Source organism: Micropterus salmoides, unplaced genomic scaffold, assembly GCF_014851395.1.
Source record: "Micropterus salmoides isolate LMB-PRFRI ecotype aquatic unplaced genomic scaffold, ASM1485139v1 Ms_hic_scaffold_12, whole genome shotgun sequence".
Classification (NCBI taxonomy): Eukaryota; Metazoa; Chordata; class Actinopteri; order Centrarchiformes; family Centrarchidae; genus Micropterus; species Micropterus salmoides.
The window spans coordinates 8,856,324-8,874,884 of NW_024040263.1; the positions used below are offsets into that span (position 1 = coordinate 8,856,324).

The 18,561-nt window shown below is 39.5% G+C and overlaps 1 protein-coding gene across 6 annotated transcripts; it reads left to right on the top strand.

Moving 5' to 3' along the window:
* Positions 1-242: 242 nt before the first annotated feature.
* g3bp2 (GTPase activating protein (SH3 domain) binding protein 2) lies at positions 243-12,930 on the top strand. Of its 6 annotated transcripts, none has more exons than XM_038713183.1 (13): positions 244-411; positions 2,311-2,429; positions 2,513-2,594; positions 3,066-3,239; positions 3,568-3,658; positions 3,766-3,871; positions 5,910-6,090; positions 7,011-7,112; positions 9,415-9,517; positions 9,620-9,679; positions 9,847-9,978; positions 10,086-10,213; positions 11,123-12,930. In XM_038713183.1, the coding sequence occupies exons 2-13, from the start codon at positions 2,335-2,337 to the stop codon at positions 11,402-11,404; spliced, it is 1,536 nt and encodes a 511-aa protein (XP_038569111.1). In that variant the 5' UTR covers positions 244-411; positions 2,311-2,334; the 3' UTR covers positions 11,405-12,930. The 6 variants fall into 6 exon arrangements, with proteins under 6 accessions (XP_038569113.1, XP_038569115.1, XP_038569116.1 ...); XM_038713184.1 differs by having other exon boundaries at positions 10,086-10,204; XM_038713185.1 differs by lacking the exon at positions 9,620-9,679 and having other exon boundaries at positions 243-411.
* Positions 12,931-18,561: the final 5,631 nt, after the last annotated feature.

An 18,561-nucleotide genomic window follows, 5' to 3' on the forward strand; every position in this document is an offset into this window, starting at 1 on the left:
CAATCCCTGCTGACAACATGTGATAATCAATACTACTATAATACTACTACAATCAAGTCAAGTGTAGTGGTACAATAAGAACGGTTTTGGGATACTATTAGTAGAAAGTTTGGGGGGCGGGGTTATTTGTTTGGCGTCATAATTTATGTTGCCTAGTGTAAACAGTCCATTGGCTGAATCTTTGTGATGGGGGTTCCCTGCCCCAGACTGCAGGGGTAAAACAATAAATAGAACCTATCACTTTAAATCTTCAATCTCTGGTACAGCAGAGATCATAAACTGTTAGATAGTGAAGCGTGGGAAGTAACACACTATAAGTTACACTTGGGATATATCATAACAGTTTATAGCCGGATACTCGTAGTAATTTATTACAAATAATTCTGTCTACATAGATAGGTCTTTCATAAGGTAAGTTAGCCATCCTCCAAGCTAAATCAGCTATGAGACGACTGACAAGCTAACAGTACCAGCTAATGTTAAGTGTTAGCTGCATTGTCTAGTCGAAACAACGACTACTCGATAGACAGATGTAAAGTTGCGAACTATGCGTGTCGCTACTCTATAAATAGCCCACTTAAGTTATCTGGTTAAGAAGTATGCAATCAGCCAAACATGTCAAATTTACCTTCCTTTGTTTTCTTTGAGCTAGCATAGCACTCAACTTGTTAAATTGCTAATGGTTAATAGTGTATGTGGGAACGATTTATTTTAAAGTTTGAGTAAGCGTTGCACTTCGAACGGGTTGTACCGATTATGAGCCAATTAATTATAAATTAATAACGTAGCTGGTCAAACGTTAGTCAGTTTTCGGAACCTTGCACATAACGTTACTTTACAACGGCTATCAACGTCATGTCAGCTTGACGGCTTTCCCCTTTTACGATCAGCGTGCGATTTTTGTGTGAAAGTACAACAAAGCAACATCTTTACAGTTGTCCGCTTTTCTGTGTTGAGGGAAACGGCAATGTCTTTCATGAAATGTGTTCCTCAAGCATGTTGCAAAAGTGACCACCGGCTGAAGGAAAAACGACGACGCCACAAGTTAGCTAGAGCTAATGTTAGCTAACTACAGTGTCGCAAGCTTGGCGTTGCTTTTCCGTTTGCCGGGCTAGTGTTAGCCATTGAAGATGACAGCGAAGAGGCCGGCAGTTTAGAGTTAATATTCCTTCAGTTGTTATACAGAATAGATAACGTTGGCTTTGCTGACAGTGTTGGCGCACAGTGCTTCTGAGATTTTTAGAACAGCCACATATGATGTACATTATTAATCTGTAACGTTGCATGGCTAAAAAATATGCGACAAATGTGAGACATGGGGAAAATGTTGTTAGCATGGACAGGAAAGGCCCAACTCCTACAGTAGGCCACTTATCTAACTTAAATGCGATGTACAGGTGTGTGTAACACATGTACTTTATGTATACTTTGAAAAGAATAATTTAATTGTAGTAACGTTAAAGTTGGTTTTCTCCGCTGCCTAACTTGAACACCTGCATCAGTCGCTTCCCTTTTTATCCACAGCCGGTTTCCCTCTTTGTCTCATTGGATGAACGTGATGGCGCAGTTGAATGGTAGCTAGTGTGTTAGCCAGCTAGCCAAACAGTCAGCTGTCTTGGGTCTACCATGGGATTGATGTGGGTCAGGTAAACATTCACCTAATGAGACAAAGAAAGTGAAACGTCTTAATTCACTTTTTGTACTTCCTGTACTTGAAGCTCAAACGCATCAATGTTGTTTACCTGAGACACAATACACGGTTATGTGTACTAATATAGACTTCCTTGAAATAGCCTGACTTAAACAATTCATGTAATGTTAGCTGTCCAACTGACCAAGCTTAATTTTTCAATGCTCTCTCTCTTACAATCAGTTGTCTATTCATTGCCTACCTTGAACTAATGTATTCCAATACAAAAATAACTGTTTGGAAAGGTGTACTTTTAAAGTACATTTTGAGCTTATAGTTAGTTTGTGGTGCTGGTGAATTGAATCACCAGCACCACAGTACACAAGTCATAAAATCTTAGTAACACCTCCCGGTATAACTCAATACAATTCACCAGAACCATAAACTACAGCCTTTAAAGGAACATAAAGTTATATCTAAATAATTTGAACAAAAACTAAATTTAATAAAATAAAAACTCAATAACTTTCATGTAGGTGTATTGCAGGACTGTAGTATTAGACTGCATTATTCTGTAGTTTACCTACTAGCTGTACACTTGCCAACTGAGTGTGTGTTCAGAAACTCCTACTTCTAGATAGCATTATTATAAATAAATTCGTGTTTATTTTCTGTTTCAGCACTTAATATTGTTTACCAAAGAAATGGTGATGGAGAAGCCAAGTCCCCTGCTTGTAGGGCGGGAGTTTGTGAGGCAGTATTACACACTCTTAAACAAGGCACCAGATTTCCTGCACAGGTAATTACTGAAATGTGATGTGGTAGACACTAAAGCTGTAGGTCTTTGTAATATTCTTAACTGTCATATCGTTTTGCCATTAGGTTCTATGGGAGGAATTCTTCCTATGTTCATGGAGGACTTGACCCAAGTGGGAAGCTGGCGGAAGCAGTGTACGGGCAGGCGGTATGTTCTATGGACCATTAACGAAAATTCACATTGAAAATACTGTGTATCAGGTGTCAGGTACAAGATCTTTCACAGTGGTGATGAAATAAGTTTTAATGAAATGTAGGAGAAAGCGATGCTGACCTGATTGTCACATTGTATAGAATGATTTGTCATATATGTTGCCCCCCCCCCCCCCCCAAACATTCAATATGAAAAGATCATATTTTGAACAAAGTTTTGTAAAATGGCAACAAAAATATAGTGAAAATCCAAGATTGCTTTTGAAGACAATGGTATGCTGTATTTTGTGTTGGGACTGGAAGGATCCAGTCAAAAGTAACCCGAACTTGTGGTCATAATTGGTTAAATGCAAAATGGCAGACAAATTGCCTCAGGAAAATATCTTTTTAATTACAAGATGTTGGACTTGATTTTGACAAATTTTTTTTCTCCATTTATTTTTATTTATCCACTTGCATCTCTTAGGAAATCCACAAGAAGGTCATGTCCCTGCAGTTTAGTGAATGCCACACAAAGATCAGGCATGTGGATGCCCATGCCACACTGAGTGATGGAGTGGTGGTGCAAGTCCTCGGAGAACTGTCCAACAATGGTCAGCCCATGAGGAAGTTTATGCAAACATTTGTGCTTGCTCCAGAGGTGAGTACCTCTACTTTTCTGTACTATTAACAGGTTTTATGTTTAACTAATAACAACGGTGATGAATAATTATTTAGTGCAATTTATGGCTTGACTACTAACTGTAAATTATAATTTTGGATGTTTTTAGTGGCTCAAATTGAGCTAATAACAGGAGATGAGTTGCTGTTGGTGTAATGAATATACTCAAAATTTGAAAGTGCACCAGTGTGCCCAAAATGAATAACATGGTCCTTCAATTTAATATGTGCATGGATTGTATTTTTAAATTGGACACTCTTGAACACTGAAATGTGTGTGGATTTTCTTTCTGTTTGCATTTCCTCAGGGTTCGGTGGCAAACAAGTTCTACGTTCACAATGACATCTTCCGCTACGAGGATGAGGTTTTCGGAGACTCTGAAGCGGAGCTAGATGAGGGTAAGATGGTAACAAATATTTCCTGCAGTTTTTGTTGGTGGTTTAGTGGTTAAATGTGATGGTGTTGCTGGAAATAACTTTTCTATTTGTTTATTTCTCTCTCTTAGAATCAGAGGAGGACGTTGAAGAGGAGCCAGAGGAGAGGCAGCAATCCCCTGAGCCACTTCAAGAAAGCCCCAACAGCACCACCTATTACGAACCTCACCCTGTCGCGTATGCTTAAACTTTTATCATAACCTCAATAATACAGAGGGGGCACAAATTAAAGGGAAAAACCTGAACAAAAGAGTTGAGAAACATATCAAATGCTGATGCTTCCATGCACCAGGGCTGGCTGAATGGGTTGGTGATAGGGATGGGGATCGAGACCCGGTTCCAAAATTTCTCAAAACCTAAAAATCAATAAGGTTCAAGCTTATCGATACTGCTATCAAGACTTGCGGGTCCTATGATGTAACGTTATGTCTCGAGCGTCAAATCTGATTTAATTTGAAACACACTGGATAAGAAAATCCTCAGGCTACAGTTTCTGCCTGCTCTCTGTCGGTTCCACACACACACACACACACACACACACAGCGGCAGTAGAGCGAGAGGCTGCCCCGTCGCGGTGCAATACGGTGAGGGTTAAGTTAGCTCCAAACTACTGTAACGTTAGTTGATGACAGCTACGCTCGTTACTGTAAGTACGTGCAATAAAATCTTTGCAAGTAAAAAGACAATACTTTATCATCTCTCTATATTTTCGCACAATACATTATTGCACATTGTGAATATTTTCCTCATACCCTGCAGGCCTACCTCATGCCCGTTGGGTCTGGTCTTACCAAATAACCATCACTAAATAATAAAGTATCGATAAAGAATCGGATCGTTAAGCAGTCTCAATAAGGGTATCAATAAAAATTAACGATCCTCATCCGTAGTTGGTGAGTATGAAAATGACGTGAATAAAATGCTATGGCCTTTATGGTAACCAGATCTCAACCCAATTTCACACCTGCCGATGATCTGTGATTTCCAACATGTGAGACAAGGTGTCCGCCTCCATCGCCATAAGACCAAATGATATATTATAAACTTTCATCTTCAAATCTATTTAGTGACGTCTGGGACTGTCTCTGGACAGTGTCATGTCTGGCCATCTTTGTTTTTTTGCTTTTGTCTGCTGTTCTCAGGTCTCTTGCAAATGAGGTGACATTTAGCATTCAGGCACAGTGCCTAACAAAGATAGGCCGCATTGGAGACAGTGATCAAGTGAAGTGACTTGAGTTGACGACAACTAGTTTGCCATGATTCTTAAAATTTGGCAAATCCTTCTAAACGCATCTACTGGCTAAGACGGCAGTACCTGCAGGCATCACATCAGCAAGGACAGGAGGAAGGACCGATACAGAAAGTATAGAAGTTTTTTTTTCTAGACGCCACTCAGTATTTTGATGTCAGGAATGTGATTTATTTTCTGACTTTTTAGATTTGTTTCCAGGGAGATATTGAGTGAATGTTGTGATTTTTGTAACTTTATTGTTGCTGCTCTGTTGTTGGTTATATCCATCCATCGTCAACCGCTTATCCTGCGTACAGGGTCTGGAGCCAATCCCAGCAGCATCGGACGAAAGACCCTAGACAGGTCACCAGTCACACACCGGAGCAACCGTTTGAGGCCACAGTGCTATCCACTGGTCCACCGCGCCGCTCCAGTTTGATATATTTAAAATATAAATCAATTTGGTTTTTTTGTTTGTTTTTTTTGTTGTTGTTTTTTTTATTTAAAAATCCCAGTTCTTAAGTAATAAAAAAAACAACCAGCCAGATAAGATTTAGATAAAGAGAATAATCCTAACAATCCCCATCTACAGCTGGTTAGTGGCTTCACCCAGACTTTGGGAGGATGAGCAAATCGCTTCCCCATAAGCTGTGTTTAACCAACGTTATTTTGTGGTTATTTGTTTATGGCACTCGGTGCCAGCATTCACAAAAATGTGAAGAATTACTTTGGGACGTCCCTCTGACTTCAGGTGCTCTATTGGAGGGATGGTGTCCATCCCTCCGATAGAGCTCCACAGACTTGGGAAGAGACACTTTAGCTTGTCTGAACTAAGACTAATACTTCATGCAGGGTTTAACCCTTAATTTGTGACCCATCTTTATTTATAGTGTTTCCCTTCAAAATGTATTATTTACCTTTAGCTCCAGCATTTTGCATTTAAACTTTTGCGGATGTGACAGCATGCTGATTTGTGCTCTGTAGTAATGGAGTAGAGGAGCCCATGGAGGAGCCAGCTCCAGAACCCGAGCCAGAGCCTGAACCAGAGCCCAAAGTAGAGGAGATAAAGCCTGAAGCAGATGAGAAGGTTCTTGAAGAGATGGAGGAGAAAGCACCTTCACCGGTCCCTGTGGAGTCCCCACCTAACACCCAGGAGCCTCCCAAGGTAAGGCTGTCTCTCTATAGCCCCTTTCACACTGGACAAAAACCAGAGTAACGCGCTCTAACATCTAGTTTTTGTCTTCAGTGGGAACGGGTACTATCTGCATTAATTCCTGGGTCAAATCACTCTGCAGTAGATACGGGCTTTTATTGGCTCCGATTGGCAGTAATAGAAACATAACACGTGGGTGGACACTAAAACTTTCTGCTCCTTTTCCGGCGCAACTTTATGTAGTATTATCATGCTAAGCTAACAGTCCGTCAGCTGTGTGACTTTATATCTGCACTGTGGCGTCTTTCAAAACAAGCGCACAAGCACCATGAACACCCCACTCACCTGCCCAGCATGGTGCCGTTAACCAGAAACACTGTGGCTACACCTTATTTGTACAGTTTATGGGCTACACACATCAACCACTGTAACATTGCCACTGGCCACCATTCTGCTTTCTACTGTTTAATGATTCATTTGTGACATTGAACATGACACATCAGAAACAGAAACGGCAGACTCATCTACTGGCAATGGGAAAAGAGTTGATGGCCTATTAAAGCGGGTTTACCAGCATTTAAGAAAAATCTGCATGTACGTGCTAATTGTGGCGTCAGGGGCCATACTACTCACTGAATCTTTGTGTATGCAAACTGAAGTGCCAAAATGACTCTAATTAAACGTAAGGTCTTGTTTGATGTATCAGCGATGCTACGTAGTTTAAAAAAGCTGTGTTTGTCATGGATGTTAAGCAACTTGAGTGAGATTTCCTCCCACACAGGAAGAGTTTATATTATTATCAAAATAATTTTGTGATACACAGTCCAATAGCATGTTATACGATTCTGCCTAAAGGTAATATTACGAATATTGTAGTGGCGTTGAGTGGTTATTGTTGCAGCCCTAACAATGCCCTACTGCATCCCTCACAGACGTCCTCGTGGGCCTCTGTGACCAGTAAAAACCTGCCTCCTACCGGCACAGTCGCCTCCTCTGGAATCTCACCCCATGTTGTTAAAGCTCCAGGCACACAGGTAACCAACTACCAGTGGACACGAAATTTGCAGAATATCAAAACATTTTTCTAATAAAATGAACTGCCACAGCACAGAAATGGGTCTCTGTACAGGAGTCTACCACAATGTTTATTTCAAACATGCATTAAAGATTAGACCATGGATAAACGGCAGCATTAGATTTTTAGTTGAAGTTTGTATGAGGTGCACCTTCTGACAGAACGGAGTGCTGGTTCATTTTGTGCAGTGCCTCTTCTATTGTGCAGTACTTAGTACTATGAGGGTTAGAGTCCCAAAAGCCATAAATAAAGGAAATTCACTGTAGAAATTTACCAGCAGAGGTGAGTTTTCTGAAATGGGGTGTTGATTGTGTCTTTATCGCTTAAAGACTACAAAGACTTTATAAAAACGTGTAGCCAATGTACTGTATTCCATTAAGTGTCGTCATTTCAAGACTTCCTCAGACTTTTTAAAAATGGATTTAAACATCAGTTTTGTCTAGCCATGGCTATGTAAACATGGCTCATGAAGTCTCTATAGACATAAGTGATATTATTGAAGTCCTCTATCACGGTATATGTAATTTTATATTGCCATGTAACTATCTTGAAAATATGCAATAAAATTAATGTCCTCACAGTAAAATAAAATGAGTAAAGGGGACAAAAATGTGCTCAGAAAGAGGAAGTTCTGTTTTAATTACCCAAAGCATTGCTGCAAAGTGACTTAAGACCAGAGGTGGGTAGGAACGAGTTACATTTACTCCGTTACACGTACTTACTGTTTTGTACAATTTGAGTCAAATTTACTTGTCAGAGTAGTGTTAATGTGTATACTTTTACTGTTAGAGAAAAATCCTTACTGTTACTCTGTTACATTTGGATAGGTTCATCGCACTATTTTGTTACTTATTTATTTTATGCATTCATGATCTGTTAAGAGGTTGGTGGTCAGCTGGTCCCAAGTCTGCTAATGCTTATTTATCCGATCGCAGTCACACCTTCACATGACTCTGTTCAGAGCAGAATGATGGCTGAAGCAAGGGGTGGTGATGGAGCAGTGGATAAGACGCACTTAACCCCTAGTTGCTCCAGAGGTGCGAGAGAGAGAGAGAAACACGCTTTGGTTAAAAGCGTCAGCTAAATGAATTAATGTAATGAAGCTACAACAAATGGCGCAAGCAGCTAATATTTACAGATGAAAATTTAGTTTCTTATCCCAGGGCGTCCAATACCAACGTGTATTCTTAGACGCCGTGGGATGAGACCAGGCTGGCTGCACGGTGCACTAAATTTTCATCTGTAAATATTAGCTGCTAGCACTATTTGTGAGTGCAGCGGTCTCCGGTTGTAAAGTCAGGAACATTACATCACAGAAATGAGCTGAGTTTAATAGTAAATAGCTACACAGTATATCATGCTTCAAAATGACTCCTGCTTTCTGCCATAATATAGCCTAAATATTCAAGCTAACTGTGTAGAGCAGTGTGCATTTAACTAGTCATGCTCATTGGTGTGGCCTATTGAAGAGACCAAATCATGCACACACGAAGACAAAACACTTTTTATACGGATGTGACTAATATGTTTCAACCACAGATGATCTGCCTCAGGTAAAAGTGAAGAAGACAACACGCCTGTATTTAATAGGCAGTACATTATGAAATTTCCCTGCATTATCTGCTAATGTTACTTATTTACTAAATCATAACTTTATTATAGGAGACGACAACAACAAAGAATGTATATTTTTAAACAATCTTTACTTATCGGTGTACTTAACAGACTATAATATTAATGTAGTATTTTGTGGTCACACTTTAGAGCTACAAACTGGGAATATTGTGTCTATGTGGCAGGTTATCTAATGAGGAGGTGACTTGTCATTTCATCACAAATAAATACAAATGTATTTTTGCATTTCTACCTTAACCATAGGAAGCTGAATAACTTTAGTCACAGCCACATCAAATAAAAGACTTTAAACAAGTGTGTTTTCACATTTTTTTTTTTTTTTTATTATTTAAGTTCCTCGCTTCTCAAGTAATTGTTTCAGTATATACTTTTGTGCTCTTAATCAAGTAGTTATTTTTATGACCACTTTTACTTCTACTTGAGTACTTTTATTTGCACAGGAATGTTACTTTTAAGTAAGTACAGATTTTGGTTACTCTACCCACCTGTGCTTGGGACTAAAACATATTACCAGATCACGCTGGGTGACTTAAACTCATTCTCTGGAGAAACGTGTTAAAGCAATGATGAAAAGGATGTGTGGTTCATTGAGTCTTTTTTGTGTGTGACAATCTTCCCCTTAACAGCCCAGAGTTGAAGCCAAGCCTGAGACACAGACCGCACCTCTACGACCCAGAGACCAGCGCACACGCGACAGACCGCCCTTCACTCAGCGGGGTCCCAGACCTGGTAATACCTATAGTAACACTCCTTGGCCAGAAAAAGGGTTTATCACTTTCAAGCCTTTCATTTGGCTTATTCTTAAGTCTTGCATGTCTCTGTCACAATCAGATGGTGTTGCATCTTCGGAGTCACAAACGGGGAAACCACACTTGAGTTTTGTTAACAAAGGTAAACATGACCGTTTAGGTCACATCTAAAGTGATCTATAATCCTGTTTCATGATATTCTGTATGAGACTGTTATTCAGTCTTACACGTGGCATATGTTTCACTTGATGCCAGGAATTTTACTTGAAGCAGATAACTCATAAGTTTGCCTGTTGTTCTGACCTGCAGGTGGCAGGGTAGATGCTGAATCTGGGGACATTGACAGCAGGCGGATTGTTCGGTACCCAGACAGCCACCAGCTTTTTGTTGGCAACCTCCCGCATGACATTGACGAGAGCGAGCTTAAGGACTTCTTCATGAGTACGTTTTCAAAAAAAGCAACCCATTGTAGATACACTTGCATGTCCTGTAAAATGTGTTTGAGGGTGATTTTAAATATTAGTTCAATTACACATTTGTTCTTGCAGCATATGGAAATGTTGTGGAGCTGCGGATCAACACCAAGGGCGTTGGTGGGAAGCTGCCCAACTTTGGATTTGTGGTCTTTGACGACTCTGATCCTGTGCAAAGAATCTTGGGGGCCAAGGTAGAAGGGGCATGTATTGACATTTCATTACCCACTTTCATTCTTTCGGTGGTGGTTTGGTGACACACATTTCTACATTTAGTTATTCTCACCCTGAATCTGACACAGTAGGAGGAAACCCCTATAAAGTATGAAATGCATAAAGCCACTGTATGTTTGTTTTTCCATTTTCACGGCACTAACAAATCGAGCTTGTAAACAGAAATCTATGACTGTGTTCAGACCAATTATAACATTGAATTTAAAAAAAGCAACCAACAAAACAAGGAGCTGTTACAACAGGTGAGACAAAACATGAACCACACAGCAGTTTATACTGCTTTAACAAAACAAGCAAACAAAATATTTTGCTAATTAGTTGTGAGCTGAGCATCCTTTTCCTTTGTGGGAGAAAAAGGCAAACCAACCAGGAGTGGTCTGCAACATTAGGAGAGACTGATAAGACTCTAAGCCCAGTTTGTGTAAATGGATCCGTGAGTTTGGAAAAGCAAAAATAGTGCACAATAATTCAAATACTCTTGAGACTGGATTTTATAACTCTGGAAAGTTAACACAGCACTGTAATTGTGTCTTTCATCACAACAATTGTGAGGTAAGCAGGAGAAATGCTCTGCTGTCGTTACAAAGTAATCCACCAGGAATGCGCGCTTGCATGTATTTGACTTCAAATGAATGAGGGGGGCTGTGTTTCTCACTCAGGTCTAAATGTCGGTCTGAGCTCAGCCTAAGAGATTAAATTGTTTCCCTGGCAGGGACACTGAGCTCATCAGGTCAGGCCAGTGTGGCAGTGCTTACACAGCGTCTGGGACAGATGAACAAACTTGTGTGCAAACCAGTGAATGATGTGGGTTGTGAAATAGACAGGGAAATACTCAGTCCTGGTTTATCCTGTGCTGACTTTACTTTTTTTCACTGCAGCCCATTATGTTTCGAGGCGAGGTGCGTCTGAATGTGGAGGAGAAGAAGACGAGGGCGGTGCGTGAACGGGAGACTCGTGGTGGAGGAGACGAGCGTCGGGACATGAGGCGCAACGACCGAGGCCCTGGGGGTTCGCGAGGCATTGTGGGAAGTGGAATGATGCGCGAACGTGACGGGAGGGGACCACCACCTCGAGGCGGCATGGCCCCCAAACCTGGCATGGGCTCTGGACGAGGCTCTGGTGGTCAGGGAGAGAGTCGCTTTACGACCCAGCGCCGCTGAGAAGAGCACCACCTGCAGCGTGGAAGTAGTCCCGTGTTCTTCATCTTCAACCGTTCTCGTTAACGAAAAGAAATCTTCATGTATAAACGTAAATATTTGTTATTTTTTTGTTTATTTTTTATTTTATTTTTGTTCCCTCTTTGCTTTGGAATGTGACACAGCCTGTCAACCGTTTGTTTGTGAAATAGACAAAACAGAATAAGCAAACAAAAAATTTCGCTTATTAGTTGTGAGCTGAGCATCCTTTTCGGGTAACTCAAGAATTCACAAACTTTAATTTGTAAATTTGTGGAAAAAAGGCAAACCAACCAGGAGTGATCTGCCACATTAGGAGGGACTGATAAGACTTTTAACTACGACAATACAGCCCATCATTTGGAAAAGAGATTATATGCCTTGACTTAACTGGGGCGCTGCTTCACGAAATCCCTCTATTGCACATTTTATATGGTAGTTTTCTGCCCGTTACTGTTGGAAAAGAGTGAGGTGCAAAATTTATGCAGTTCCAGGGGAAAAGCTTGCCTTTTACTTTTTTCCTTTTGAGAGACCACTGCTTCAAAATTGCATAATGCACTCATCAATATGCACTAATGGGTACTTTTGTCGTATTACATTGACATCCATGCTCGGAACGCAGCTGGAGAGACCTGTTTTGTCTCAAAGCGATACGACTTACCGGGGCAGGCCTCGCTTACAGCCTGTCTGCTGTGACCAATGTACTTTTCACACTTTTGACCCAAAACTACGCTTCAATTACTGCTGGATGGACAAGGTGACAAGCAAATCTACATTATATTTTTCCTCCTTTATAAATCAAATATAAAAAAAATCCTGGACTTTCACCAAATGAGTGGGGGGACAAAGGATAAACAAGAAACAAAGTTGAACAATAGAAGAGTGGTGGTAATGATGGCTGCTCGCTCTGTTTGTTTTTTTTGGTGGTTTTTTTTAAAATTCAAGTTTGTTTTTTTAATTGTTTTTCCCTGCCAGCTAGACCGTGAAACTGGGATGGACGACACCTTCCTCCCTCTTCCCTCCCTTCATGTCTTAAGTACAGAGTAACATAATAAATGTACAGCAAAAATCATAGTTTACTGTATGTATTTTTATTTTTTTTCCCCCTTTGTGTATAGTCATTTCTTTCTGGACTTGATAAGAGCATGATGGTGCCTTCTATTTCACCTGTTTCCAGTCTTACTAAAGCGTAAAGTGGCTCGGGGCTTGCCGCCTCATAATGTGGAGCTGCTGATTTTGAACTGTTGTCTTAGGGGAGCAGATACAAAAAGAAATTGCAGTATTCACAAGATTTTAAGTTTCAGGTGCATATTTCCTTTTTTTTCTTTTCTCCATACTGTTTACTACCTAAGATGATCTGTTGTGAGTTTTGTACATTTGTTTTGTATTGTCTGTTCTGGGATTTGTAGAGAGAATAGGTGCCTCGAGTTCTATTTGATGTTAAATGGTTAATAAGTGCATCTGAAGAACTAATCCCAAAAAAAGGTACATTAAAGATGGTGACAGTGAAATGCTTGGTCCTTGGTTTAACATGTCGTAGCTCTCTACACAACCGTGATTTCAGTGGACTAAGGTTTGCAGTTTGGAACAAGTAAATGTCTCTCAGTGTGATTCAGATACTGTTGATCCTTACTTTCAGTCTGACCATAGTTTTTGCAACTCATGGCAGAACTCTGGTTAATCCCTGGACTCAAAAGTTGTCAGACTGTTCTTTTCTTAGCAGCAATTTTGTAATGATCTGTGTGGTTGGGGCTGGCCATAGTTACAGCCTACGGACTAGCAAATAATTGTGCTCACTTTTCTAGCTGTTTATGCATTTGTATTTTCATATGCTGATTATTCATTGTGCTTCTTCTATTCATTTATTTTCCCAGTCTAGGCGAGTCTAACCTGAATGCCACAGTAGTCGTCTGCTGCTTGTCCTCTAGTGTATTTTTCTTTTTACCACTCTGTAGGGAGGGAAGACCTTTTGGTTTCAGCTGGAAAGGAAAACATGGACATGTTATCTTTTTTTATTTTTTTATCTTGCACTGAAAGGGGACGAGAAATCGATGTAGCATTTTTCTGGACAAATCTACTAATGAGGTCTTCCTTGTCTGGTGGTATTGCACTATTCCCAACATTTCTGGGACTATCTGTCAGTTTGAACACAGCCTCTCTCTAAATTTCTCATCTGGCAGTGGAAAGAGAGAAAATTATTAGTGCTCACCTTTTGGCATGAAACGATATTTCCTCTCTTGCAGTTACAAGATTAGATGTACAGACATGGCATATTTTATGTAGTTTTCCAAAGTGAAGCTTGCCTACTCTCCCTTGTAGTTGAGATTAAATGTTTTCAGTAGAGAGACTCCCTAATTTGTTACCATCAGTCTTTGACCCAATATTACAGAAAAATTACATCTCTTTGATCTTGGTGTTTTTAACAGACAGTTCTTATGGGTGCCTCTACCCCTAATGTTTATTTGTCAGCTAATTGCTCAACACAGGCGCTTGACTGCAATCGTACTTTTTACAGCAAAGGTCAATGAAGAGAAGTGTGAAGAGGAGCAATCATGCATTCAGACCAATCTGTTTACATCGTAGTGGTGGTAAAAATGTGTAAGCATATTTACATTGACAGTTTGATAGTTCTTCTTTCTCCACTGAGGTTTTCAACAACCTGCCCTTTCCCAAACTTTAAATGATCCTCAAAAGGAAAAAAAAAAAAATCTGTACATTTATTTTCCTGTGGGTGAGGATGCAGTCGAGTGGATCCACATTGAGTCATTCCAGTCCTTTTTTTTTTTTTTTTTTGAATGGAAGCAGTAGAAGTACCTTCTTGGCTTTAGAGCAGGTGTGGTAAACAGTTGGCTGCCATCTTTATTTTACTGTGTTTACCCTTGTTGCTAGTACAAAGTGTTGCAGGTGGAGAATCCTTTTTTTTTTTTTTTTTTTTCAATTTTGAATGTGTTGGACTTAACATACAATAAACTACTGATATCAGCACCACTCATACCATTTGTCATGTTTGCAGGTTCCTCCATAAAAGATCATGTAAATAACAACAAGCAGTTGTTACAGAAAACCCAGAGCACCGGTAGAAATCAGATCTACCGTCAGGCAGGCTTGTAGGGTTTGTAGTGAAAGAGATACTCCCTTACTGCGGTGCGGATTTGACTGCTGAACCTGTTGATGCAGGTCCAAGGGCGAGCAGAGAACTCCCAGGATCGGTTTTGGTTTTTTTAACTCAAATATTTTGCACCTGAAGAGACACGTTTTGCTTACAGCCTGATTTTGGACAATAAGTATAATGCAAAGCCTGTGAGTTTGAAATATGTCGTTGTTTAAGGCACGGAGGGTAAAAGGTGGACTTTTACAACAGAGTGTAGGATCCAGTGTTTTCGTAGAATACCAAAGACTAAGAGTCAGGATATCTTGGCCTCTGTTTAAATGTTTAAATGTTGTCTCAAAGTCCCTCATACGCAATACTAATTTGCTGGAGTTCACCTTTTTAAAGGTTCTCTGTGGCGTTTTGATCTTTATTTACACTTTTCTTTGTGTTGCACATGCTCGTGGGTGATGCACATTTCAGTCACTGGTTTCACATTATTCCAATGATCTACAGGTTGTGTTAACTCAGGCAGTGAAGAGGCAGACAGAAGAAGACAAAATGCTGAAAATGTTTTATAAAAAAATTATGAAGCGGAAGGAGAACATTCAACATGTTGATGAGGCACTGTGTTTTTGGTGACGCTGAATGAAGAAGAGAAACTTTTGTTTACGAGACAACTCCACAGGGCACCTTTGAGACTGAAGTGAACGCATTTGTGTAAATTCTTAACACAGTAATTAAGTTACAATTGGTACCCTTGCATGTTCAAAGGATTGAACATGATCTCATGATCAGTGGCACCTTCAGCATCTCTTCAGTCACAGACGCCTCTTCAGATTACGTTTCACTTAATGTAGTCAAAGTCAAACCTTTGTGCCAGTAAGGGACCCCTTTGACCTCCTGTTGGATTGCTGCTGCTTTTAGGAAACCGGCCCGCTTGGAGGTGTCCATCTCTCTAGTGAGGAGCTGGGAGGAAACTAGATGCTCCAAAAGGTGAGTGAGGAGGAAGTTGACGCCCCTCCTTGTATAAACCTGCTATAATTAGCACTTTGTCCACTAACTGGATTAGGTGGGAGGACGTTATAAGGCACAATAGGTAGATAGAGTACACAGGGTGGATCAGGAGGGGTTTCCTGTTTATCCTGTCCTGGTTTAGTGACATGAGGCGGAACGGGAGGGATTATCTGATGTGCGTCCTGCCCTGGTTTGTTGACAGATTGGAGGAGTCAAAGGATCATCAGTGATGGGAACAATCTGACATGGAGGGTTTTCATTTCTTGCTGTAGCAGCAACAGTTTCTCTCAGAAAGGACTGAAAAAATAAGCAATACAAATATGATTTAATATCACTCGCTAGCAGTGGTGGAATGTATCCAAGGACATCTACAAGTGTACTGTACTTCAATTTATACATTTGTGGTACAGTATGTTACTTTGTGTGCATTTCTTTTATCTTTCTACTTCACTCCATCTGTGTGTGTGAAATATTATACTTCCTACTCCACTACATTTGTACCATTTCATACCATTCTGTCCAGTGAAAGTGGTTATTTTGAATTACAATTTTTCTGATAAACCAAAGGCAAAAGTATTCCTTCATAGGTTGAGAAATAGACTATTTAAAACAAAATTTTCATTGTCACAAAGTTGAAAACATGGCTGTTTATCTGAGCTCATGAGAAGTTGACTTTTTTTAGACATACATGGTTCTCACACGACAGCGATGGTACAAACATATGATGATATATATAGACTATGATGCGTTGCTGTACATTAAATATAAAGTATTTAAAATTCACACATCCTTAAACATATACATGAGTAAAATGCAACACACACATTGATGCCATAGTAATATTAATGCAGAAACATCAGCTATAATTGTAAAACAATGACATGAAACATTTTACTGCAGAATCAAACTTTTACTTTTGGTAACATTAACATGCTTTTACTTGAGTAAGGTTTTGAATGCTGGACTTTTACTTGTAGTGGAGTATCTACACAGTGTGGTATTGGTACTTTTACTTCAGTAGAAGATCCGAATACTTCTTCCACCACTACCTGCTGGACATTAAAGTTCAACCATGCAAGGATCACAAATTTTACTGCTGAGAAATGATTTCATGCCGGACCATGTTTGCCATTTCCTGAAGCTTCTTGTTGATAATTTGCAAGGTTCAAAAGGATTGCTAAATGCAGGGCCATCACCATGCATCATCTCCTCAAGAGTATGTTAAAAATAAAGTCTAAACATTTTAAAATTAATTAATTAAAATGATTGGGGAATTTCATTATTTTATTCATTCAGTTAACTATAAAATAAAATAAATAAATGTAAAATTATACATTTGATCTAGCAGCTCTCCACCAGAATTAAATTCATGGCAATATGCAGAAGGCATCTAACTATGGGTGTTTTCAAAACTTAAACTTGGATTGCTGCTCATTTAGTTATAAATATTTAATGTTATAGATACATTTTTTAAAGATGTGGTCGTGTAATAATCCAGCAGAAGATTACAGTCCACATTGCACTTAGACGGGGGCCCAGCAGCTCACTTTTGTCCCAGGACCCCTTGCCAGGTAATTCCAACCCTGGGATCACCCACAGGTTAAATGCTTCTTATTTGTTTGACTTTCCGCTGGTATATGCGTCTGTACCGAAATTGTTGTTTAAAAGTGGTTTAGTACATTTTCTGTTTTTTGTACTATATTTCAAATTTATTTCATAGGTATTTTCATACTTCTACTTCTCATCGTCATCTTTACTGCATTGCATTTATTTAACAGCTATTGGGATTTTTATATACAAAACATAGGATATGTTTTGAAAATATAATTCATTGATACAGAATAAACTGCCTAAATAAACAGTGAAAACAAACTAACAAAGACAAACCTTGAATACTACTTGTCCCCAGCTTTGCATAATGTCAGATTGATGTGTGTTGGGCAGATTTGTTTTCATATGGTTTGGGAGGTCAGAGATGTTATTAAGCATATCATTCAAAACAATTCCTGACTTGCCAAAAGTCCTGTTACATAATGACGAGAGCTCCAAATGCTCTTATGTATTTATTTCTTGCTTCCTTGTCAATTTAGCGCTTATTAAAGCATTGACATTTATGAGTATATTCATCTATCAACTTTCACTGCTGCAGGTGATTAAAACTGCTCTAAAGATCATTAATAGCATCAGTGATATTGGAGAGGTGAGGTGCCTGCACAGAGACCAAAGGACACTGATGGACAGTACCCACCCCAGCCATAGCCTGTTGACCCTGCTGCCGCCTGGAGTCGTACCACCAGACTCCAGAGGAGCTTTTTCCCCCAAGGCTGAGACTTCATCTTCAGCACTCCACTATGTAAAATAGTTTTATTTCTGTATATAATTTTTCTGTACAACATTTACTCTTTGTAGGTAGCATAAAAGGAACTACAAACTTAATCTCATTATACAAACCTGTGTGGAAATCCGCCTCATGCCTTGTATGCACACTTACACACATGCATACAACAACAATGCTTCTTGCAGTACTACATGTTTATGCATCAGTAATAATATTATAATTAAATGCATGCATATGCAACATATCACGGCACTGACAGAAGCTAATCTGCTGCTGAGTATGTTTCTTTTTGTCACTTGAATCAGAAAGAGCTAGATATAGACATAAACATACAGTTGACATAAAAAGATTTAAAAACACATAAATTTGTAACAAACAGATGCAAGTTATAAAAGAATAATCAAGCTATGTGTAAAACAAAAACAATGTGGCAGTTACTTACATGCACATATTGAGCATATTTTGCTGATAAAGCCAACACTTTTTCACATTTTAAAGCAGAAACTTTGCATTTCTGCATTATTTCTACTTCACTTCTCTTTTAATGTTATATTTCACACAGTGATGAATTAAATGAAATAGCTGTCTTTGTATTAGTGTATTTTCACACAGTGTAATGAATGAATGAGATTTTCTTGCCCTTTAAATAACTGAACTCGCTTGTCTGCTGATCAGCCACGTAGCGCCACGTCTGCGCGC

What these genes read in the sequence shown, in the direction of transcription:
- g3bp2 (XM_038713183.1), top strand. Translation starts at nt 2,335, where the DNA reads ATGGTGATGGAGAAGCCAAGTCCCCTGCTTGTAGGGCGGGAGTTTGTG. An exon ending in GCACCAGATTTCCTGCACAG is followed by an intron (nt 2,430 to 2,512) that starts GTAATTACTGAA and finishes TTTTGCCATTAG; the next exon opens with GTTCTATGGGAGGAATTCTT. An exon ending in TCAGCGGGGTCCCAGACCTG is followed by an intron (nt 9,518 to 9,619) that starts GTAATACCTATA and finishes TGTCACAATCAG; the next exon opens with ATGGTGTTGCATCTTCGGAG.